This window comes from Dendropsophus ebraccatus, chromosome 9, assembly GCF_027789765.1.
Source record: "Dendropsophus ebraccatus isolate aDenEbr1 chromosome 9, aDenEbr1.pat, whole genome shotgun sequence".
In the NCBI taxonomy this organism is placed as follows: domain Eukaryota; kingdom Metazoa; phylum Chordata; class Amphibia; order Anura; family Hylidae; genus Dendropsophus; species Dendropsophus ebraccatus.
Genome location: NC_091462.1, coordinates 5,803,646 through 5,830,195, shown reverse-complemented (window position 1 = coordinate 5,830,195; position 26,550 = coordinate 5,803,646). Strand labels below are relative to the sequence as shown.

General features: G+C 43.1%; 1 protein-coding gene across 1 annotated transcript in view; it reads left to right on the top strand.

Moving 5' to 3' along the window:
* Positions 1-2,473: 2,473 nt before the first annotated feature.
* The window catches only part of CNTNAP5 (contactin associated protein family member 5), a 334,380-nt gene continuing 310,303 nt past the window's right edge, over positions 2,474-26,550 (top strand). Inside the window, exon 1 of the mRNA XM_069982421.1 lies at positions 2,474-2,573. Within this exon, the coding sequence (XP_069838522.1) occupies positions 2,492-2,573 (82 nt within the window). The 5' untranslated portion in view covers positions 2,474-2,491. The remainder of the gene's footprint in view (positions 2,574-26,550) is intronic.

Genomic DNA, 26,550 nt, shown 5'->3' with positions numbered 1-26,550 from the left:
CCTCCCTCACATTCCTGAAATAGAAGAGAACTGTGAGGTCTGTGCAGCGGTTGTCACCCCAAGGCCCTACAGGATCCCTGGTATCTTTGTAGCTGGGAGGAAGCGCTGCATGGGAAGCTTCCTGCACTGGGAGCCTCTTTGCTTTGCACATTACGGGCACATTAGGGGATTTGCTCCTCTGGAATCACATAATCAATGATCAATGAGGCGGCTTCACACTTCACACTTGCTACAAATTGACCTTTGAAACTATCTGTGATAGAAGTAATATCCGCCGGAGGAAGCCGCTCCAGGAGATTGGGCTCCATGGGGCAGTTATAATGTATACGACGCCATCCAGTGTGTCAGCAAACAATGGCGTCTCGCTGACAAAGTGCTGAATATGATATCGGAGGGGAGGAAAATCCGTGCGGAAATCCAAGTTATCCCCGGCCGGCTCCATCCATTTACACAGCTGCCTATGGCAGGAGATGACATCTCCTCCATCCTGCTGCTCATTGACACAACTGTCAGGCAAATATTATCAAAAGCAATTGTTTAGCTGAAAGACAATCACATTATCCCAGGAAGCAAATAATGAGTCATGTGTCTCATCAGTAAACACAATGATGAAGGGATCAATCCCAAATCTGATACATTACAGAGCAAACAACTCATCCTAAGCAAATAGATACAAACAAACAACCTGCTGTGCTGCTGCCATCCTGGGCCACATGTCATCCATGGGACCCTGAGAGGGGACATCTGCAAATTGCACACACATGAAGAGCATTGCACACACATGAAGAGCATTGCACACACATGAAGAGCATTGCACACACATGAAGAGTATTACACACACATGAAGAACATTGCACACACATGAAGAGCATTGCACACACATGAAGAGCATTACACACACATGAAGAACATTGCACACACATGAAAAACATTGCACACACATGAAGAACATTGCACACACATGAAGAGCATTGCACACACATGAAGAGTATTACACACACATGAAGAACATTGCACACACATGAAGAGCATTGCACACACATGAAGAGCATTGCACACATGAAGAGCATTGCACACACATGAAGAGCATTGCACACACATGAAGAACATTGCACACACATGAAGAGCACTGCACACACATGAAGAGCATTGCACACACATGAAGAGCATTGCACACACATGAAGAGCATTGCACACACATGAAGAGCATTGCACACACATGAAGAACATTGCACACACATGAAGAGCATTGCACACATCAATAGTATTGCACACACATGAAGAGCATTGCACACACATGAAGAGCATTGCACACACATGAAGAGTATTGCACACACATGAAGAGCATTGCACACACATGAAGAGATTGCACACACATGAAGAACATTGCACACACATGAAGAGCATTGCACACATCAATAGTATTGCACACACATGAAGAGCATTGCACACACATGAAGAGCATTGCACACATGAAGAGTATTGCACACACATGAAGAGCATTGCACACACATGAAGAGTATTGCACACACATGAAGAGACTGCACACACATGAAGAGCATTGCACACACATGAAGAGATTGCACACACATGAAGAGTATTGCACACACATGAAGAACATTGCACACACATGAAGAGATTGCACACACATGAAGAGTATTGCACACACATGAAGAGTATTGCACACACATGAAGAACATTGCACACACATGAAGAGCATTGCACACACATGAAGAGCATTGCACACATGAAGAGCATTGCACACACATGAAGAGCATTGCACACACATGAAGAGCATTGCACACACATGAAGAGTATTGCACACACATGAAGAGATTGCACACATGAAGAGTCTTGCACACACATGAAGAGATTGCACACACATGAAGAGTATTGCACACACATGAAGAGATTGCACACGTGAAGAGCATTACACACACATGAAGAGATTGCACATGTGAAGAGCATTGCACACACATGAAGAGCATTGCACACACGCAGAGCATTGCACACACATGAAGAGATTGCACACGTGAAGAGCATTGCACACACATGAAGAGCTTTGCACACACGCAGAGCATTGCACACACGCAGAGCATTGCACACACATGAAGAGTATTGCACACACACACAGACGCAGAGCATTGCGCCCCAGTATAGCAGGTCTGTAGTGCTGTGTGCAGCTCTGCACTGGGGATGATGCTGGAGTGGAGCAGTGGGTGTAGCCTGCTCGGGGATGTGGGTGGAGTGCTGTGTTTCCTATAAGGAGCTGTCCACCATCTCTGGTGCTGATTCTTCCTCAGTGCACTGCACGGCTCAGCAGCGGTTCCATCGCTTTGGATGTGTCTCTCTACCAGGAGTCTGTGCAGGGGATGTCTGCAGCTCAGGCTGGGCTGGATGCTGCTGGATGCTGCTGAGATACAAGGGGCTTGTCTGAGCACAGATCTGGGGATAATACACAGAAACTCTTCGCATTTCCACCACCAATAATATGGATTCGGATGCAAAAGTGGTTTGGGCTTTCCTGTGCCTGCTGCCTGCTCTGTGTCATCTGGGATCAACAGCTGCAAACTGTAAGTAACCGCAGCCTGGGGCTGGCTGTGTGCAGACCTGTATCCTGTGCAGACCTGTATACTGTGCAATGTATACTGTGCAGACCTGTATACTGGGCAGACCTGTATCCTGTGCAGACCTGTATACTGTGCAATGTATCCTGTGCAGACCTGTATCCTGTGCAGACCTGTATACTGTGCAGACCTGTATCCTGTGCAATGTATCCTGTGCAGACCTGTATCCTGTGAAGACCTGTATCCTCTGCAATGTATCCTGTGCAATGTATCCTGTGCAGACCTGTATCCTGTGCAATGTATCCTGTGCAATGTATCCTGTGCAGACCTGTATCCTGTGCAATGTATCCTGGGCAATGTATCCTGTGCAGACCTGTATCCTGTGCAATATATCCTGGGCAATGTATCCTGTGCAGACCTGTATCCTGTGCAATGTATCCTGTGCAATGTATCCTGTGCAGACCTGTATCCTGTGCAATGTATCCTGTGCCTACTGGGGATGTGGGGGGAAAGTTAGTTGCCTGGAAGGCTGTTCTGCAATGTGATCAGCAGCATAGGCTGCATGCATTGTGGTGTTTGCATCCAGGCTGGAATCTCCCTTGTATTGGGGTTTGGAGCATTGAGTGTTCTCCATCCAGCAGAACCCACTGATTCACAGAGGGGGGCCCAGAGCCAACCCCAGCCCCTGTGCAATGTACACTGTGCAGACATGTATCCTGTGCAATGGGAATGCTGGAGGTGGGAGTGCTTGGACAGGCAGCTCGGTGTAGCCAGATGTGTGACTGCAGGATTCTGGGGCTCAGTCTGGCAGGGCTTCCCTGATCCCTTCCCAGCTGCCCACTGGTCGCCTGGCATGTGGAGATCTGTGTCCCTGCTGCTGGACAGATCACCAGTCATGATGCTGGCAGGAGAAGGGTTAATGGCTTACTGTATGGCACCTATAGAATGTATCCAACTCCTCAAAGTTTCCCCTGTCATCTAGTTGCCATCACTCTTGTAGCCATTGCTGCTGCAGTCTGAGCCAGGGGAGAGTGTTTGTCATTCTGGAGGCAACACACAGCCCCAATGCTTCCTGACAGCCCCAATGCTTCCTGACAGCCCCTGACAGCTCCTGGCAGCTCCTGTGGCTTCCTGGAGATGCCATGTTCTGTGGCTGTGAGAGTGATTCATAGACACAGGCAGCAGTACCATGATAAGTACAGGGCTCTATAGGCAAGACTAGACAGGGCTGGATGCAGGGGGTGACTAGTAGTCCCATAGTCAAGGCTTCCCAGTGCAACGCTGAACTGCAAACCTCAGCAAACACTGCACTAAACTTCACCCCCCCAACCCAGCTGCTACAGAGGAGGCAAAAGCTGCGACACCATGTGCGACATTGTAAGGTGCAGGGGACCTGGAGGGATGAGATGTGAGAGTATGAGCATTCTGCACCTTCCAGTCTCCCAGCTGCCTCCCCTCCCTCCTCTGCCATTGCTGTACCGGGGAGCGGACACTAGAGGTCACTGTTGCTCTTTCTACAAGATCATCTAAAATTCCACAAACCACAAGGAAAACACAGGGAAGAGATTACACATCGGATAAAGTATCAACAGCACAAGGGGAAGAAGGGGAAGGAGAAGAAGAGAAGCTTTATATCTCAAGTCCTAACCAGCAGAGAATGTGTGCAAAGAGGGAGAGGGAGCAGAGCACAGGCACTGGCCAGAGGGGAGATACAGGGGATATAGACTGGATATAGATAATATATAGATGGTATATAGACTGGATATAGATAATATGTAGATGGTATATAGACTGGATATAGATAATATATGGATGGTATATAGACTGGATATAGATAATATATAGATGGTATATAGACTGGATATAGATAATATGTAGATGGTATATAGACTGGATATAGATAATATGTAGATGGTATATAGACTGGATATAGATGGCATATAGATTGGATATGGATGGTATATAAACTCGATATAGATGGTATAAATACTGTAAATAGATGGTATATAGACTGGATATGGATGGTATACAAATGGTATATAGACTGTATATAAAAAACTCCTTCCCTATATCTCCATCCGTAGCCACTGTATACACATGGACGGATCCCTCATCTGATCCCACTAGCTGCAGAGCTAAGATATAACCGCTCCGTCCCTGTATCTGCCTGAGATATAACCGCTCTGTCCCTGTATCTGCCTGAGATATACCCGCACCGTCCCTGTATCTGCCTGAGATATAACAGCACTGTTCCTGTATCTGCCTGAGATATAACAGCACTGTTCCTGTATCTGCCTGAGATATACCCGCACCGTCCCTGTATCTGCCTGAGATATAACAGCACTGTTCCTGTATCTGCCTGAGATAGAACAGCACCTTCCCTGTATCTGCTTGAGATATAACAGCACTGTCCCTGTATCTGCCTGAGATATAACTGCACCTTCCCTGTATCTGCTTGAGATATAACCACACTGTCCCTGTATCTGCCTGAGATATAACCGCACCTTCCCTGTATCTGCCTGAGATATACCCGCACCAACCCTGTATCTGCCTGAGATATAACCGGTCCGTCCCTGTATCTGCCTGAGATATAACCGCACCGTCCCTGTATCTGCCTGAGATATAACAGGCCCTGTATCTGCCTGAGATATAACCGCACCGTCCCTGTATCTGCCTGAGATATAACCGTACCGTCCATGTATCTGCCTGAGATATAACCACACTGTCCCTGTATCTGCCTGAGATATACCCGCACCGTCCCTGTATCTGCCTGAGATATACCCGTACCGTCCCTGTATCTGCCTGAGATATAACTGCACCGCCTCTGTATCTGCCTGAGATATAACGGTCCCTGTATCTGCCTGAGATATAACGGTCCCTGTATCTGCCTGAGATATAACTGCGCTGTACCTGTATCTGCCTGAGATATAACTGCGCTGTACCTGTATCTGCCTGAGATATAACCACACCGTCCCTGTATCTGCCTGAGATATAACGGTCCCTGTACCTGCCTGAGATATAACGGTCCCTGTATCTGCCTGAGATATAACTGCACTGTCCCTGTATCTGCCTGAGATATAACTGCGCTGTACCTGTATCTGCCTGAGATATAACTGCGCTGTACCTGTATCTGCCTGAGATATAACCACACCGTCCCTGTATCTGCCTGAGATATAACGGTCCCTGTATCTGCCTGAGATATAACGGTCCCTGTATCTGCCTGAGATATAACTGCACTGTCCCTGTATCTGCCTGAGATATAACGGTCCCTGTATCTGCCTGAGATATAACTGCGCTGTACCTGTATCTGCCTGAGATATAACCGCACCGTCCCTGTATCTGCCTGAGATATAACTGCGCTGTACCTGTATCTGCCTGAGATATAACTGCGCTGTACCTGTATCTGCCTGAGATATAACTGTGCTGTACCTGTATCTGCCTGAGATATAACCACACCGTCCCTGTATCTGCCTGAGATATAACGGTCCCTGTATCTGCCTGAGATATAACTGCGCTGTACCTGTATCTGCCTGAGATATAACGGTCCCTGTATCTGCCTGAGATATAACGGTCCCTGTATCTGCCTGAGATATAACGGTCCCTGTATCTGCCTGAGATATAACTGCGCTGTACCTGTATCTGCCTGAGATATAACCGCACCGTCCCTGTATCTGCCTGAGATATAACAGGCCCTGTATGTGCCTGAGATATAACCGCACCGTCCCTGTATCTGCCTGAGATATAACCGTACCGTCCATGTATCTGCCTGAGATATAACCACACTGTCCCTGTATCTGCCTGAGATATACCCGCACCGTCCCTGTATCTGCCTGAGATATACCCGTACCGTCCCTGTATCTGCCTGAGATATAACTGCACCGTCCCTGTATCTGCCTGAGATATAACTGCACTGTCCCTGTATCTGCCTGAGATATAACCGCGCCGCCTCTGTATCTGCCTAAGATATAACCGCTCCGTACCTGTATCTGCCTGAGATATAACTGCGCTGTACCTGTATCTGCCTGAGATATAACCGCACCGTACCTGTATCTGCCTGAGATATAACTGCGCTGTACCTGTATCTGCCTGAGATATAACGGTCCCTGTATCTGCCTGAGATATAACTGCGCTGTACCTGTATCTGCCTGAGATATAACTGCGCTGTACCTGTATCTGCCTGAGATATAACCACACCGTCCCTGTATCTGCCTGAGATATAACGGTCCCTGTATCTGCCTGAGATATAACGGTCCCTGTATCTGCCTGAGATATAACTGCACTGTCCCTGTATCTGCCTGAGATATAACTGCGCTGTACCTGTATCTGCCTGAGATATAACTGCGCTGTACCTGTATCTGCCTGAGATATAACCACACCGTCCCTGTATCTGCCTGAGATATAACGGTCCCTGTATCTGCCTGAGATATAACGGTCCCTGTATCTGCCTGAGATATAACTGCACTGTCCCTGTATCTGCCTGAGATATAACGGTCCCTGTATCTGCCTGAGATATAACTGCGCTGTACCTGTATCTGCCTGAGATATAACTGTGCTGTACCTGTATCTGCCTGAGATATAACCGCACCGTCCCTGTATCTGCCTGAGATATAACTGCGCTGTACCTGTATCTGCCTGAGATATAACTGCGCTGTACCTGTATCTGCCTGAGATATAACTGTGCTGTACCTGTATCTGCCTGAGATATAACCGCACCGTCCCTGTATCTGCCTGAGATATAACGGTCCCTGTATCTGCCTGAGATATAACTGCGCTGTACCTGTATCTGCCTGAGATATAACGGTCCCTGTATCTGCCTGAGATATAACTGCGCTGTACCTGTATCTGCCTGAGATATAACCGCACCGTCCCTGTATCTGCCTGAGATATAACTGCACTGTCCCTGTATCTGCCTGAGATATAGCCACACCGTCCCTGTATCTGCCTGAGATATAACCGCACCGTCCCTGTATCTGCCTGAGATATAACCGCACCGTCCCTGTATCTGCCTGAAATATAACCGCACCTTCCCTGTATCTGCTTGAGATATAACCGCTCCGTCCCTGTATCTGCCTGAGATATAACTGCACTGTCCCTGTATCTGCCTGAGATATAACCACACCATCCCTGTATCTGCCTGAGATATAACGGTCCCTGTATCTGCCTGAGATATAACGGTCCCTGTATCTGCCTGAGATATAACGGTCCCTGTATCTGCCTGAGATATAACCACACCATCCCTGTATCTGCCTGAGATATAACGGTCCCTGTATCTGCCTGAGATATAACGGTCCCTGTATCTGCCTGAGATATAACGGTCCCTGTATCTGCCTGAGATATAACGGTCCCTGTATCTGCCTGAGATATAACCACACCATCCCTGTATCTGCCTGAGATATAACGGTCCCTGTATCTGCCTGAGATATAACGGTCCCTGTATCTGCTTGAGATATAACCGCTCCGTCCCTGTATCTGCCTGTAGTCTGCACTCCCTGCAGCTTCTCATCGCCCGGTGTGAATAGCGGCTGATTACATTATCACTATCCTAATACAATATAAGCCGCCTGCTTCTTCTACCCATCTATAATACTGATGACCAGGATTCTGCTCATCTGAACAATCCCCAACACCTTAGGAACCTGGATACTAGGAGAGCGACTACAACCCCTCAAATCCCCAGAACTGGATGTAATATCAGGAAACCCATATACAGTAGTATCAATGGACAGTCCGTGTGTAGCAGAGCTGGATGTGTCTTGTATGGTTGTGACTAACTACAGTCCTATGCAACCCCATATATAACATCTACAGATAACTGTCACCTGCAGTCCTATGCAACACTGTATATAACACCTGCTGATAACTGTCACCTGCAGTCCTATGCAACCCCATATATAACACTGATAGCTCTCTGGATACACATACTGTGGTAGGATAAGCTGCAGTCCTATGTAACACCACAGATAGCTGCAGTCCTATGTAAATCCTTTTTGGATGAAACGTCATGATGTCACCATGAGTTATGTTAAATAACAAACTCATCTTTTGTTTTTCTAAGTGACAAATGATGAGATTATTTCTCTTCCCCCCAGGATTATCTCCCCCCCCCCCAGAGTTTCTACTCCCTCCCCAGAGATTATACCCCCCAGAGATTATACCCCCCCAGAGATTATACCCCCCAGAGATTATACCCCCCCCCAGAGATTATACCCCCCAGAAATTATACCCCTCCCCCCAGAGATTATACCCCCCCAGAGATTATACCCCCCCAGAGATTATACCCCCCCAGAGATTATACCCCCCAGAGATTATACCCCCCCCCCCCCCGAGATTATACCCCCCAGAAATTATACCCCCCCCCCAGAGATTATATCCTAACGGGGGAATCGGGGAATCGGCCTCCCACTCCAGTAAGTGATGGGGAATCGGCCTTCCATTTCAGTAAGTGATTGGGGATCGGCCTCCCACTCCAGTAAGTGATGGCGGATCGGCCTCCCACTCCAGTAAGTGATGGGGGATCGGCCTCCCACTCCAGTAAGTGATGGGGGATCGGCCTCCCACTCCAGTAAGTGATGGGGGATCGGCCTCCCACTCCAGTAAGTGATGGGGGATCGGCCTCCCACTCCAGTAAGTGATGGGGGATCGGCCTCCCACTCCAGTAAGTGATTGGGGATCGGCCTCCCACTCCAGTAAGTGATTGGGGATCGGCCTCCCACTCCAGTAAGTGATGGGGGATCGGCCTCCCACTCCAGTAAGTGATGGCGGATCGGCCTCCCACTCCAGTAAGTGATGTTGGATCGGCCTCCCACTCCAGTAAGTGATGGGGGATCGGCCTCCCACTCCAGTAAGTGATGGGGGATCAGCAGGATAGACCCCCAGCAGACCTCGGAATGAGGGGGCTCCTCTGCTGATCCTCCCTGCACAGCGAGACTCCCATCCACCCGCTGTGTAGCGCACTATATCATAGGTGTATAGCAGCACATAGGGGGGTCAGGAGCGCAGCTCTGCAGGAGGAACACTCCACCACCCTCTCTCCTTCTATTCTCCAGATCCAAGAACTGATGATGGGAATTAACCCTTTATGTTACATGAACCCAATGAGGTCTCAGTAAAACATAGTGAGAACAGCTCAGCAGCCCCATGTAAGGCCTCATATACAGGATCTGATGGGCTGTCCAGCACAACTACAATCCCCAGGCAAGGCTTTGGCCGCCCAGGCATGATGGGAGTTGTAGTTCTGCAGCAGCTGGAGGGCTACAGGTCGGAGATAACTTGTGGCTGCTCCCTGAACCCCCAGTATATGGGCTGTGGATGCATCTGGTGCCGCTCGCCTCCGGCTCATCACTGGGGAGGGGGGGTATGAATACCTGGAGTGATAATCAGGGGTCAGCGGGGGAGGGTAACAGGGGGCCGCAGACACTTACAGGGAAATAATAGACCTTTTATAATCTACTGACCTGTAATAACACTGGGGGTAAAGGAAGAGCGATTATCTGTCGGATGAAGTGACTGGGATCCACAGACGCCACTTCCAGAGGTCGCACATAGCAGCGGTGACCGCAGCACTTTACACAGTTAGTCAGCTTTGGTCCTGGTCCCCATTAGGGATCACAATTGGTGTGTTTTGGAAGGAAACCAATAAAGACCCCAGTGCTGCAAGCTACAGAGCTAACCACTGAGCCACCCAGCTGCTGTATGTGCTGCAACATACGGACCATGGACAGCTGTCTATTGTAAAGGAAACTTAAAGGAATTGTCCAGGGTTCCAAGATCTGTTGTTGTTTATTTCACCAGAGACGCTCCTAATCCTTGAATGTTTAAGGGTGCGTTGACAGGATCCGCAGCAGATTTCATGGCCCAGATTTGATTTGCTTTGAATCTGCGACTTGAAATCTGCTGCGGATCCTGTACATGTGAACGAACCCTAACACTGAATAGAATAATTCCAAACCATTATTACATAGGTGATATATAGGGGCTGGAGCTGTATGTTTCTGAATCCACAGTCTCCCATCACAGCTATGGAGATATAGGATATAACTACAGTCACCACTAGGGGGAGCTCCCTGCATACACAGATACATAGAATATATCTATCTAACAGGGGAGGGGATGTTACTGCTACTGCTATGATCAGCCCCTGACTTCTCCACAGATTCACACATTTTAAGGAAAAAAACTCCTGAGATGTCTGTTCCACAGTCACAGCTCCTACTGTAAAGACCCTGAGGTTTATTTCACATAATCACCGCTCTTACAATAAAGAATCAGCCCCTGAGGTGTCTATTGCAAAGATTCACAGCTCCTACACTAAATAAAACAGCTTCTGTGGTTTAATTCCCAGATTTGCAGCTCTTACAGTAAAGAATCAGCTCCTCTGGTGACCCTTCCATAGATTTATAGTTCATTCAGTAAATTTAAAAAAAACAACCTTCTATGTTGCCGTTTTCACCACATGAAATAACCCTGATTTCTCCAGGTGAGCTGCTAATGAATATACAGCATTGTATGCAGTAAGCTCAGGAGCTCCCCCTAGAGGTGGCTGCAGGTAGTCAATGTGCTCTCCCTCTGTCTGTGCTGGGGATGTGGAGTGCTGTATAAGAGACTTAGTGTTCCACCCACCATAAAGATATATAATCAGACTGTAAGGGACAGTATTTCACAGTAGAGATCCACTTTAAAGGAATGATGGTGTATATATATATATATATATATATATATATATATATATATATATATATGACTAAATGTAATTCCAGGTGCCTGCTGACAGTACTGTCTATGGCAGCGCCGTCCTTTTATATATAATGCCATGTACTGTTTCAGCTCCCGCACATAACGGAGTGTATATATGTATATATATAATAGCCCAGAGTGACGCTATGGATCTGGTCCTGGGCCAATGAATAGGCAGGTTGGTTCCTGTTTCTGGTAAAGTGATTGAATGAGTAATGTGGAGCGGAGGCGGCAGGATTACGAGCAGATCGCATCGTCCATGGTTCCCGCCATCCGCACTGATTATCTCGTGTGCAGCTTAATCCTCATTTCCTGTAATGGCTGCAGCTTCACTTCTCTGTGGTGACTGATCATCTCTGCTCACATTCACTCCCATAGATCTGTAGAGCGCTGAGGCCGCTTTATAGCCGGACGCCATGTGCACAGTGACTCATAGCTGCACAAGGTAATGGAAGTCATACAGACGCACCTATCAGAATGAGTATAGATGTACTACAGATGACTCCTCACTATATGGCGTCACATAAATGGCAACATCCAGCTGGTAATAAAGCAGGATATTGTGATGCTCTGTCTGGAGAGAGTTATGCCCTATGTGTCTCTGTGTCCCCCCAGTGGTTATGAAGGGAATTGCGTTGCTCTATCTGGAGAGGGTTATGCCCTATGTGTCTCTGTGTCCCCCCAGTGGTTATGAAGGGAATTGGTTTGCTGTATCTGGAGAGGGTTATGCCCTATGTGTCTCTGTGTCCCCCCAGTGGTTATGAAGGGAATTGTGATGCTCTATCTGGAGAGGGTTATGCCCTATGTGTCTCTATGTGTCCACCCGGTGGTTGTGATGGGAATTGCGTTGCTCTATCTGGAGAGGGTTATGCCCTATGTGTCTCTGTGTCCCCCCAGTGGTTATGAAGGGAATTGTGATGCTCTATCTGGAGAGGGTTATGCCCTATGTGTCTCTATGTGTCCACCCGGTGGTTGTGACAGTAACTGCAGCCTGTGGAAGTTTTGCTAGTATGTTGCAATATAGAATTTATATTTTGAGTAAAGTAATTGCAGAAAATCTGCAGAAAGATATAGGCGGATCAGCCCCCCCCTGTCCCTCAGGCATCAAAGCGTCAGTCCCACGCCAAGCACCCAGTCGGACTGATTGTAGGAGACCATCTCCATAGACAGTGAAGCCCGTCTCCCATCCATCACCAGGCCGGGAGGTGATGACCAGTGGATGAAGCAGAGTGCTGGGACATATAGAACCTATTGGAAAAGCCCTTTAAGCAAAGGTTTATTCCTCATCCTGCATCCGGCTTCTTCAGCCATCAGTAATCAAATGCAGAGTGATCAGGCTCCAGTATGCTCCCATTGCTTTCATGTCTACTTGGCATTTGACCCCTGGCGGCTGGAGAAGTCAAATGCTGAGTGTTGGGGTTAGGAGAACATCTAGTTCTTTATAGTATGTATTCACTTCCTTATAGTATCCACTTCTTTACAGCATGTATCCAGTTTTTATAGTATGTATCTAGTACTTTATGCTATGTATTCACTTTTTTATGGTATATACCCAGTTCTTTATGATATGTATTCAGTTCTTTATGGTATGTATTCACTTTATTATGGTATGTATCCAGTTATAATCCATCCAGTGCACAGCGTAGTTAGACGTGACCACATATCCGCCTTCTCCCTATGATGTGATGGAGTAAGAACCTTCATGGGTGACTGCCGCAGCAGCTTCATACGAGGAGCGCTCAGCCGAGCTTGTTCTTCCTCTCCCTATGGAGCACTTACAGATACTTCACACTAGTTTCTCTCTTACTTGCTTGGAGTAACTTAGTGAGGTCTGTAAGATGACGGGGAGTATAAGAGCGTGGTGCTTAGTGAATAGAGCGGCCTTGGCTTCCTCCACAGCCATTCAGTTGTGTTGGTTGTTGGGCACTGTGGACGTTGTGCGGCTGTACGATGATGGAGGAGCTCCGTCGCTCTCATACAGATCTCTGATCCGCTGGTAATGCTCCATATGCAGATGACAGCTTGAAGTAAAGTAAGTGTCGGTAACACATGTTCAGATCTAATATTTACAGCTAATTAATAGCTAAAAATACTTTCACACTATTAACTTAGCAATTGGTTGAGAGGCGAAGAAAACAAAACATCGCTGGAAGGGAAAGGCAACTTCAGAGCAGAAGGACCCGGGGCCACGTTCGTGAAACACCTTCCACCAAACACATAATGGAACCCAATGAACCCCATAATAATTTCATGGGGTCTGCTCCTGGTGGTGGGCGTTAGAAGATTGGAAGCCATTGCACTGGAGGATTGTGTTATCAACAGAAGCTAAAAATACAAGTTAATGGCTGTTCATGTGATGGCGGCACAGACGATATATTATATACCAAGCAGGATCTGCTCTATAGGGATCCAGGGAGATCCAGAACGTCTAGAACCTATTAACCTGATAACATAATCCTCAATACTGATCCCATCCTGGAGACACAGCATTTAGGATTATCACTGATGGTTAAGAGGAAGAAGTCTTTATCCAGGATAGAGTAAGATTCATGAAGGGTTAATGTCCCCCCTCCCCCCCCCCCCCCCAAAAAAAAAGGGAGGAAGCGGTAAAATAATTTATTTCCCCATTTCTAGTCATTTTATTGAAGGTCACAGGAAACATGAAAATAAAGAACTGAGCGGCCAATGACACATTGAGATACCGAACGAAACCGTCCTATTCTGCTTTTTGGACATTAATAACTGAGTGAAGCCTCCTGGTCAAAAAGCCTGATAACAATAGGAAAGCAATTATTACAAAACAATAGAATGCACAAGAGAAGCCAGATTCTGTATAAAGAGAGATAAAGAGATGTCACTCCTGATGCACATTACAGGGAGAGCAGAAGGGTGACTTCTCTATGATGATATATGCAAAAAACTTCTACATTTAATCTCACAGAAATATAACTACGGTACTATAATACTGCTCCTATATACAGGAATATAACTACTATAATACTGCTCCTATATACAAGAATATATACTACTATAATACTGCCCCTATATACAGGGATATAACTACTATAGTACTGCTCCTATATACAGGAATATAACTACTATAATACTGCTCCCTATATACAGGGATATATACTATAATACTGCTCCTATATACAGGAATATAACTACTATAATACTGCTCCCTATATACAGGAATATAACTACTATAATACTGCTCCTATATACAGGAATATAACTACTATAATACTGCTCCTATATACAGGAATATAACTACTATAATACTGCCCCCTATATACAGGAATATAACTACTATAATACTGCTCCTATATACAAGAACATACTATAATACTGCTCCTATATACAGGAATATAACTACTATAATACTGCTCCTATATACAGGGATATACTACTATAATACTGCCCCTATATACAGGAATATAACTACTATAATACTGCTCCCTATATACAGGAATATACTACTATAATACAGGAATATACTACTATAATACTGCTCCTATATACAGGAATATAACTACTATAATACTGCTCCTATATACAGGAATATACTACTATAATACAGGAATATACTACTATAATACTGCTCCTATATACAGGAATATACTACTATAATACTGCTCCTATATACAGGAATATACTACTATAATACTGCTCCTATATACAGGAATATACTACTATAATACTGCTCCTATATACAGGAATATAACTACTATAATACTGCTCCTATATACAGGAATATAACTACTATAATACTGCTCCTATATACAGGAATATAACTACTATAATACTGCCCCATATACAGGGATATAAGTACTATAATACTGCTCCTATATACAGGAATATAACTACTATAATACTGCTCCTATATACAGGAATATAACTACTATAATACTGCTCCTATATATACAGGAATATAACTACTATAATACTGCTCCTATATACAGGAATATAACTACTATAATACTGCTCCTATATATACAGGAATATAACTACTATAATACTGCTCCTATATACAGGAATATAACTACTATAATACTTCTCCCTATATACAGGAATATAACTACTATAATACTGCTCCCTATATACAGGAATATACTACTATAATACTGCTTCCTATATACAGGGATATAACTACTATAATACTGCCCCTATATACAGGGATATAACTACTATAATACTGCCCCTATATAGAGGAATATAACTACTATAATACTGCTCCTATATACAGGAATATAACTACTATAATACTGCCCCTATATACAGGAATATAGCTACTATAATACTGCCCCCTATATACAGGGATATAACTACTATAATACTGCCCCCATATACAGGAATATAACTACTATAATACTGCTCCTATATACAGGAATATAACTACTATAATACTGCTCCTATATACAGGGATATAACTACTATAATACTGCTCCTATATACAGGAATATAACTACTATAATACTGCTCCTATATACAGGAATATAACTACTATAATACTGCTCCTATATACAGGAATATAACTACTATAATACTGCCCCTATATACTGGGATATATAACTACTAATATTCTACCTTCTCTTTGCGGCTACATAGTACATCATGCAGTATACGGTTTCTATTACTTACCTCTATTATTACAATGTAATTCTCACTTTGGTTGCTAAACTCTTCCCATATTTTATTTTTAATGAATGATGAATTTGTTCCTGATTTCTTATTGTGAATTATTCATTCATCCTGCGGAGTTTTCCTTCTGTAAGAGGCTTTTTCAGTTCTTGAAGTGAAATATTCAGTTGTTCTCGTGTTGGGGATAAAGTGCTGGAGTGGTTGCTGCGCTCTCACCTCTCACATCTCGCCGTTCCCTCCCGCTTTCTGTTATTTGATACCTTTCTGCTCTTTTTGTGATTTTACTGTATCCGTATGGGTGATAATCTGCAGTTATGTGATATTAATAGCTCCGCTCTGCATACAGCTCCGGAGGAGTTGGCAACTTTAATAACAATATTTTCTTGTTAAACACAACTCAGGGGATAAGAGGGAGAAATGATGGATGGCGTAGAGGCGGCGAGGTCAGTGTGACCCTGGACGTCGGGAGGACCAGCTTAGTCCTATAATAAGAACAAATAATAATAACTAATAATAATAATAATAACAACAACAATATAATAACATTAATGCTAAAAAAAATCTATAATAAATTACAGTAGTTTTTTCTTGTAGATAAATAATTCCTAGACGCACAGTTAGGCTATATTCACACAACATACATTTTCGGAAAATCATGGCCGTTGTATAACGGCCGTGATTATTACAAAAATATACATTACCTTTCCTTCTATGGGATTTCGGCCAGAGTTTATACACGTAGTATACACTCCGGCTGGGATCTCTCGCGGCGCCGCAAACAACTGACACGTCAGTTTTCTGCGGCCGCTATTCATTGAATAGCGGCCGCAGAAAACCATGTCAGTTCACACTGTGGAGCGAGCGGCTCTTACCTTCACAGAACACTGAACACTGAACACAGAACACTGTGGCCGAAAAGATCGTCCGGATGATCTTATTAGAGACCCGCATGTCCCGGCCGGGTCACGGAACGGCCGGTCTCATACATTATGTGAACATGGCCTTAGGCTGCATTCACACGTTCAGTGTTTTTCCTGGTCTGTGATGGTGGTCTGCTAGCTACCTCCATGATTCTTTCAAAATCATCTGTTTTGTCGTCCGTTTTGCATAAGTGTCCGTGTTTTTCACGGATCTGTTTAAAGCATTTTAAATTACATTGATTACATCACATCCGTGAAAAACACGGATCTCATTGATTTCTATGGGGAATCAGTTCCGTGCTTTCGTTGCGAGTTATGACATGTCCCATTTTTAAACGGACCAGATTGGAGATCTGTGAAAACCTTGAACATGTAACTAACCCAATACAAAGCAATGGGCTATAAATTCGTCCGTGTGCACGGATCCGTACGTGTGGACAACTTCACGGAACGTGTGAATGCAGACATCGGCCAGATGGATTTTTTGGAGATTTTTTGCAGTCAAAACAAGCAAGAATCTACAAAAAAAATCCACTATGTCTTCTACTAGAGACCGAGCATTGGGGGAGGGCTCCTGCTGCAGCCAGGGGCCTTACAGATATTCTCAGGGACGAGAAATAGCGAATCCTCCAGAACACATAACGATAACCCCCCCCCCCCCCCCCCCCCAGATATGTAAGAGGGAGGATTTTAGGATTTTGACAGCAGCTGGGGATGTGGTTGGGCATATAACAAGTTTCTCTCTCTTTCATTGTCCTGTTTGTGTGTCAGTCTTTGCTGTAGCTCTTGATTCATGAACCAGGAGGCTCTGGCTGAGCAGTAGCATAGGTCTCACAGGCTGTAGGATTGTAGCTGGATGCCCTCAGTGATTGGTCACACAGGCCGGGGGCAGCTAGGTGATAACTGGGCCGGTTTGTTACTCTGTAACTCTTTGGATTATGATATCAGGACAGATCCTGTTTTGGATGCACTAAATAAACAAGTGTAGATTGCAGACGGGGAGCTTGATATTCATTCCCAGTGACAGCGCCAAAGATTAAGTGTCAAGATGATATCTCTTATTATTGAATCCTCTCCGGTGTTTCTGCTGCAGAATATTCTCCCTCATACGTGAATCTCAACAAATCACAAATGGAAAGACAAACGTGTTTCAATAATACAAAGGCGGCTGGAGCCTAATCTGAGGCGCTGTCATGTCAGCCTGTTCGTAACGCCACTTTCATTATGGAGGAAGCAGATTTTATGTTTTCTACCGGTGGAGAAATCTACAAAAACGTCTCTCGTTCTCGTCGTACAAGAAGTGCGTCCGCCGTCACGTCTGATACTTCACTGCCAAGATTGTGTCAGGACGTGTCAGGGAGATGTGATTATTCAGGAGAAAACTCTGTTACTTCTCCACCAGTGTTAATGCTCAGATGGAAGGAAGAAGAAGTTCTGCTCGTCTTAAAGGGGTTATCTTGGATGAGAAAATACACAGCTAACATAGCCACAGCGCCACCCCATCCTCTGTGGCTATGTGTGGTATTGCAGTTCAATGGAACTAAGCTGCAAACCCCACACCCAACCTGAGGACAGGAGAGGTGCTGTTTCTGAAAGAAAGCTGCCATGTTTTCCTTCCCTTTAAAGGGGAACTCTAGTTCTTTTACAAATTCTATTTTCCTTGAGCATGCTGCCCTCCGCCAGATCAGGTGATAGAGATCAGGTGATAGAATCTACTGGAAGTAACAACTGATGGTTCCTGTTGAATGATGGCTGTGGGGGAGGGGGGTGTAGATATCTATACCATACTGATCAGGGCAGAGACCCTTGTATGTATATAACACATCTCATTACTGATTACTCTCAATCCACATAGAAGAGATACTGACATTTACTCACAAAGGTCACTGATCTGATAATTATCTGAGATGAATAATTAAGAGGCGCTGACACCGAGCGATCCTGACCGCCTGTCATCCCGGACACTTCATTAGCTTTCATGTTGCTCCTTGGGGAGGTTTTCAGGAGAAAACATAAGAGTTTATACATTTTTATGTAGGTTAAATATTATTATTATTATTATTATTATTATTATTATTATTATTATTATTATTATTATTATTATTATTAATAATAATAATAATAATAATAATAATAATAATAATAATAATAATAATAATATTATTATTATTATTATTTGTATTAATATTATGGCTTTAGTGCTGCTATAATCTTACATACATTGTATACAAGGAATTGGTCAGTATTTCTGTCAGTATTTGTAGCCAAAATCATGAGAGGAATCAACAGAAAAAAATTATAATGGAAGGAGTTGAATGGTTTCTGATGGTGGATATATAAATATTATCCTGTAGTGGATGTATACACATATATAATGGATAAGATGGATGTATACACATATATATAATCTATCAGATGGTGGATATAGATGTATACACATACACCGGCCGTTCTGTGACCTGACCGGATCACAGAACGGCCTGTGTTACTGAAGATCATTCCGTCCGGTACAGCAGTACTGGCCGGATAATCTACATTTCTACTGAATTCGGATGCAGACGCTCCCATTCATTACAATAGAATGTGTGTTTTGTATAAATCATGGCCATTGTTGCAAATTGCAACAACGGCCATAATTTTATACACAACATACATTGTGTGAACATGGCTTTATAATGTATATGATGGATGAATACACTTATATACAATGTGATATAGATGGATACACTTATATACAATGTGATATAGATGGATACACTTATATACAATGTGATATAGATGGATACACTTATATACAATGTGATATAATACGATGGATACACTTATATACAGTGCGATATAGATGGATACACTTATATACAATGTAATATAGATGGATACCCTTATATACAATGTGAAATAGATGGATACACTTATATACAATGTGATATAATACGATGGATACACTTATATATATAGGCTGGGTTCACACTACGTATATTTCAGTCAGTATTGTGGGCCTCATATTGCAACCAAAACCAGGAGTGGATTGAAAACACAGAAAGGATCTGATCACACAATGTTGAAATTGAGTGGATAGCCGCCATATAATGGCAAATATTTGCTGTTATTTTAAAACAACGGCTGTTATATTGAAATAATGGCCGTTATTTACTGTTATATGGCGGCCATCCACTCAATTTCAACATTGTGTGGACAGAGCCTTTCTGTGTTTTTAATCCACTCCTGGTTTTGGTTGCAATATGAGGCCCACAATACTGACTAAAATATACGTTGTGTGAACCCAGATATACTATATGATATAGATGGATACACTTATATACAATGTAATATAGATGGATACACTTTTATATACAATGTGATATAGATGGATACACTTATATACAATGTGATATAGATGGATACACTTATATACAATGTAATATAGATGGATACACTTTTATATACAATGTAATATAGATGGATACACTTTTATATACAATGTGATATAGATGGATACACTTATATACAATGTGATATAGATGGATACACTTATATACAATGTGATATAGATGGATACACTTATATACAATATGATATAGATGGATGCACTTATATACAATGTGATATAGATGGATACACTTATATACAATGTAATATAGATGGATGGATACACTTGGTAAGGCTGGGTTCACACTACGTATATTTGAGGCTGTATAGCAACCAAAACCAGGAGTGGATTGAAAACACAGAAAGGCTCTGTTTACATAATGTTGTAATTGAGTGGATGGCCGTCATTTAATGGCAAATATTTGCTGTTATTTTAAAACAACGGCTGTTATATTGAAATAATGGCCGTTATTTACAATTAAATGGCGGCCATCCACGCAATTTCAACATTGTGTGAACAGATCCTTTCTGTGTTTTCAATCCACTCCTGGTTTTGGTTGCTATGAGGACCTGACAAGAGGACCAAATACAGCCTGAAACATACGTAGTGTGAACCCAGCTATATACAGTGCGATATAGATGGATACACTTATATACAATGTGATATAGATGGATACACTTATATACAATGTGATATAGATGGATACACTTATATACAATGTGATATAATACGATGGATACACTTATATACAATGTAATATAGATGGATACACTTATACAATGTGATATAGATGGATGGATACACTTATATACAATGTGATATAGATGGATACACTTATATACAATGTGATATAGATGGATACACTTATATACAATGTAATATAGATGGATACACTTATATACAATGTGATATAGATGGATACACTTATATACAATGTAATATAGATGGATACACTTATATACAATGTGATATAGATGGATACACTTATATACAATGTGATATAGATGGATACACTTATATACAATGTGATATAGATGGATACACTTATATACAATGTAATATAGATGGATACACTTATATACAATGTGATATAGATGGATACACTTATATACAATGTGATATAGATGGATACACTTATATACAATGTGATATAGATGGATACACTTATATACAATGTAATATAGATGGATACACTTATATACAATGTGATATAGATGGATACACTTATATACAATGTGATATAGATGGATACACTTATATACAGTGTGATATAATACGATGGATACACTTATATACAATGTAATATAGATGGATACACTTTTATATACAATGTGATATAGATGGATACACTTATATACAATGTGATATAGATGGATACACTTATACACAGTGTGATATAGATGGATACACTTATATACAATGTGATATAGATGGATACACTTATATACAATGTGATATAATACGATGGATACACTTATATACAATATGATATAGATGGATACACTTATATACAATGTGATATAGATGGATACACTTTTATATACAATGTGATATAGATGGATACACTTATACACAGTGTGATATAGATGGATACACTTATATACAATGTAATATAGATGGATACACTTATATACAATGTGATATAGATGGATACACTTATATACAATGTGATATAGATGGATACACTTATATACAATGTGATATAATACGATGGATACACTTATATACAATGTAATATAGATGGATACACTTATACAATGTGATATAGATGGATACACTTATATACAATGTGATATAGATGGATACACTTATATACAATGTGATATAGATGGATACACTTATATACAATGTGATATAGATGGATACACTTATATACAATGTGATATAATACGATGGATACACTTATATACAATGTAATATAGATGGATACACTTATACAATGTGATATAGATGGATACACTTATATACAATGTAATATAGATGGATACACTTATATACAATGTGATATAGATGGATACACTTATATACAATGTGATATAGATGGATACACTTATATACAATGTGATATAATACGATGGATACACTTATATACAATATGATATAGATGGATACACTTATATACAATGTAATATAGATGGATACACTTTTATATACAATGTGATATAGATGGATACACTTATATACAATGTGATATAGATGGATACACTTATACACAGTGTGATATAGATGGATACACTTATATACAATGTGATATAGATGGATACACTTATATACAATGTGATATAATACGATGGATACACTTATATACAATATGATATAGATGGATACACTTATATACAATGTAATATAGATGGATACACTTTTATATACAATGTGATATAGATGGATACACTTATATACAATTTAATATAGATGGATACACTTATACACAGTGTGATATAGATGGATACACTTATATACAATGTAATATAGATGGATACACTTTTATATACAATGTGATATAGATGGATACACTTATATACAATGTGATATAGATGGATACACTTATATACAGTGTGATATAGATGGATGGATACACTTATATACAATGTGATATAGATGGATACACTTATATACAGTGTGATATAGATGGATGGATACACTTATATACAGTGCGATATAGATGGATACACTTATATACAATGTGATATAATATACTTGTGGCTGGTGACCCGGTGGGGTGGCGTTGCCCTCCTCTGCCCCTCCTCTCTCCCCTGACACCTGATTATACCATGAAGGTCGTCCTGCAGCGGCTTTGGAGCTCACAGATTGTCAGAACAAAAGCTTCTGAGCGGAAACGTTTTAGCAGAAATGTCGCTCTTAGATTTAGCAGTTTGGTGTTTGCACTTAAAGCCCCTGAGACTCCATGAAAGACAATGAGGGCTCGTTCTTTCCTGGCTGCTGCCCTCTCGCTGTCTGCAGAGATCTCTGCGGCTCGGCATCAGCCTTTGCTTTCGGTAATGAGCGTCTCTATGGGACGGTGGTCGGATGGCGTTTTTATTAATATGCAAATAGTAATGTCAAGGACACCGGCTAAAACAAATGTAATAGTGAGGAGACATCCAGTGGTAGCAGAGCCGTCCCTGCGCGCCGGCCACGGTTATTAGTGAGGTGGCAGAGAGACACGACCCCCTGACCGCCCCATTACCTCTCCGATATAAGGAGATTTGTGTCCGTAGAGAGAAGGAAGGAGATGACCTGCAGTCTTCATTGTTACAATTTATCACAGGATGGAACGTGTCAGTAACAGGGGTTATTATTTGTTTGAGTGTCACATGGATCTGTACGCCAATGAGAGTTCTTCATTCTTCTCACCTATCATCTCTCCCGTTACTCCTCACATACGCACTCCTCACCTACTCACAGCGCACCTTACAGGAGCTGTAGGAAGGAGGTCACATGGGTAAAGGAAGTGTAGGGTCCTTTGTCGCTAGACTCTGTAGAGGAAGGACACAAGCCAGAACGCTCTCTACAGCGGTCCAGTTGGGCCCTGGCTCTCTGCCAGGTCCCCACTCTAAGTTATGGTCTAGACATAGAACACATGTACCAAGACATCTTTTTTTTTCATGCAACCTCATTGAACACTATGCAGTGTTAAACCTTCACTAGAGATGACAAGTCAGGGATCATCCTATCCCACGCCGTGGACAAGGAGAGACACAGTGCAGCACAGTATCCATAAAGAAAGTAAAGGAACTGATCCGGAGAGAGCAAAGTTGCTAGAAGCCTAGGCACTCTATCTCGCAGCACAGGTGTAAGCAGGAAACCCTCAGCATTCCGCTCATTCCAGGTAACAAGGTCTGGGGCTTGTGTCACCCTCTAGGACGGGTCACTCGACACTGGTGGGCAATGGGTGGTGCAAAGACCAAAGAGTCAAAACACAGGCACAAGTACTCTTTCTACTCTCAAGTATTCTTCTGTTTCTATCTCCGAAGTTCTGGCAGAGCACAGTACTACATTGGGTTGGGACTCTCTCAACATCCTCCTTTCTACTTTTCTGATCCTTTATTCCACATCTCAGCACGCAACTCAGTCAGCACGACTGTACCCCTCTCTCTACTCTCAGTACAGATCTGAATTCTAAAGTATTAAGTATCTTATTAAGTGTAAAGTACTGTATCAAGGCAAAGCTGTATGATCTACTGCCTACCTAAAGTATCTTCAGAGTAAAGAAGATTTTATTTATGCTAAAGAGACTCTGTGATTCCTTGTCCAGCACCGACACAGCACACACACACACTCCTTAGGACATTTCCCCTTTCTGTGGGTGGCAATACCAGTAGTCTGGGAGGGTCACTATTCCACTCCGGACCCACGTGATAAGTACCCAAGAGACCCCGAAACAACCCGGCTGGTCACTGTCCACAGGGGAACAAGGTATAGCCAGCCCCTTAAAATAAAAGTAGGTGTACCACCATACCTGTGTGCGTCACAACATAACATCCCCAACCCCCATAGAAGTGACGTCACACCTAACCATCTAGCAAGTGACCGGCTGCACCTCCTCCATACCACCAGAGGGGTACTCCACACTTTTCTGTACTAAAACTTGCAGTGAAAAATCTTAATTGTCCAGTCTAATAACCACAGTGTGAGATCCAGAGAGGATTCCACACCAAACTGGCAATGTGGACATAAAAGTCGATGCATTCACCAATCCACAGCTGCAGATTCAGTCCACAAAACAATGTTATGGATTCATTGTGCAATTATTTTCTGCCCCCGGGGATAAGTCTTCAGATCTCATCCCCATTGCGGCAGCTGTGGATGTTCTGCATGTAGCCGATACATTATATATCACACGGTTAGACCTCTTAGTAATGTGTCATAGACAAATAGCATTGACGTGAACATTGACAGAGCGCCCCCTAGAGACCCTCAGTGATCCCCCATCCCAGCCATTGGTTTATAAGCATTCTGCAGCCTTCTACCCCCCTTTTTAGCTCCGTGAGCGTGTATAAGGCATATAAAAAGATGTTATTAGCGGCAGATAAATGTCTTCTGAGTCTTATGAACATTTTATGACCTAGACCGCCAGCATTTCCCTACATAAGGGCTGTAGAGGCATATAGCACATTAGGACCTGGGATTCCCCATGTTTGACCTGTTATATACCTTTGATGCTGCTTGAAGGGATTGTCTAGTTTATAACTCATTTCTATACACGCTATCTGGGTAGTCTGGGTAAATAAAGGGGGGATCCTTTGCCTCAGATTTTCATCTTTAGGCCAGAGATGGTCATTGAGTATCTGGATGACCCATCCGGTCCTGTACTACCAGACAGTCCTGTAATAGATTTGGCCCATCTTACAAGACTTGATGGACGTCTTCTTGTCGCTCGTGTCGCCCCCTGGTTGGCTTATGGGATGGTATATCCCATTTATAAAATCTGGACCCTCTTATAACTTTATGTAGTCACAGACTCTTTTCTGGATCTGTTTAAAATTGCGGTAAAAACGTCTAAAACTCACAACCAATTAAGCACATTTACTCTATGGAATGCCTGCAACTGGAGGCAGAATTCTGGTGCATTGTGCTTAGTAAATCTCCTCCATTATCTTTGTGCATCATTACACAGAGCCCCAATATAGGACCCTTTGTTTGCACTTGTATCTGAATATTTGTATCTTAGTCCCATCGCTGTCCCTTGTATCTCAGTCCCATCGCCGTCCCTTGTATCTTAGTCCCATCGCTGTCCCTTGTATCTCAGTCCCATCGCTGTCCCTTGTATTTCTGTCCCATCGCCGTCCCTTGTATCTCTGTCCCGTCGCCGTCCATTATATCTCTGTCCCATCGCCGTCCCTTATATCTCTATCTCATCGCAGTCCCTTGTATCTCTGTCCCATCGCCGTCCATTATATCTCTATCCCATCGCCATCCATTATATCTGTCCCATCACCGTCCCTTGTATCCTGGTCCCATCGTCGTCCCTTGTATCCTGGTCCCATCGCCGTCCCTTGTATCCTGGTCCCATTGCCGTCCCTTGTATCTCTGTCCCATCGCCGTCCCTTGTATCCTGGTCCCATCGCCGTCCCTTGTATCTCTGTCCCATCGCCGTCCCTTTTATCTCTGTCCCATCACCATCTTTTATATCTCTGTCCCATCACCGTCCCTTGTATCCTGGTCCCATCACCATCCCTTGTATCTCGGCCCCATCCGCCATCCCTTGTATCCTGGTCCCATCGCCGTCCCTTGTATCTCGGCCCCATCCTCCGTCCCTTGTATCCTGGTCCCATCGCCATGCCTTGTATCTCGGCCCCATCCGCCATCCCTTATATCT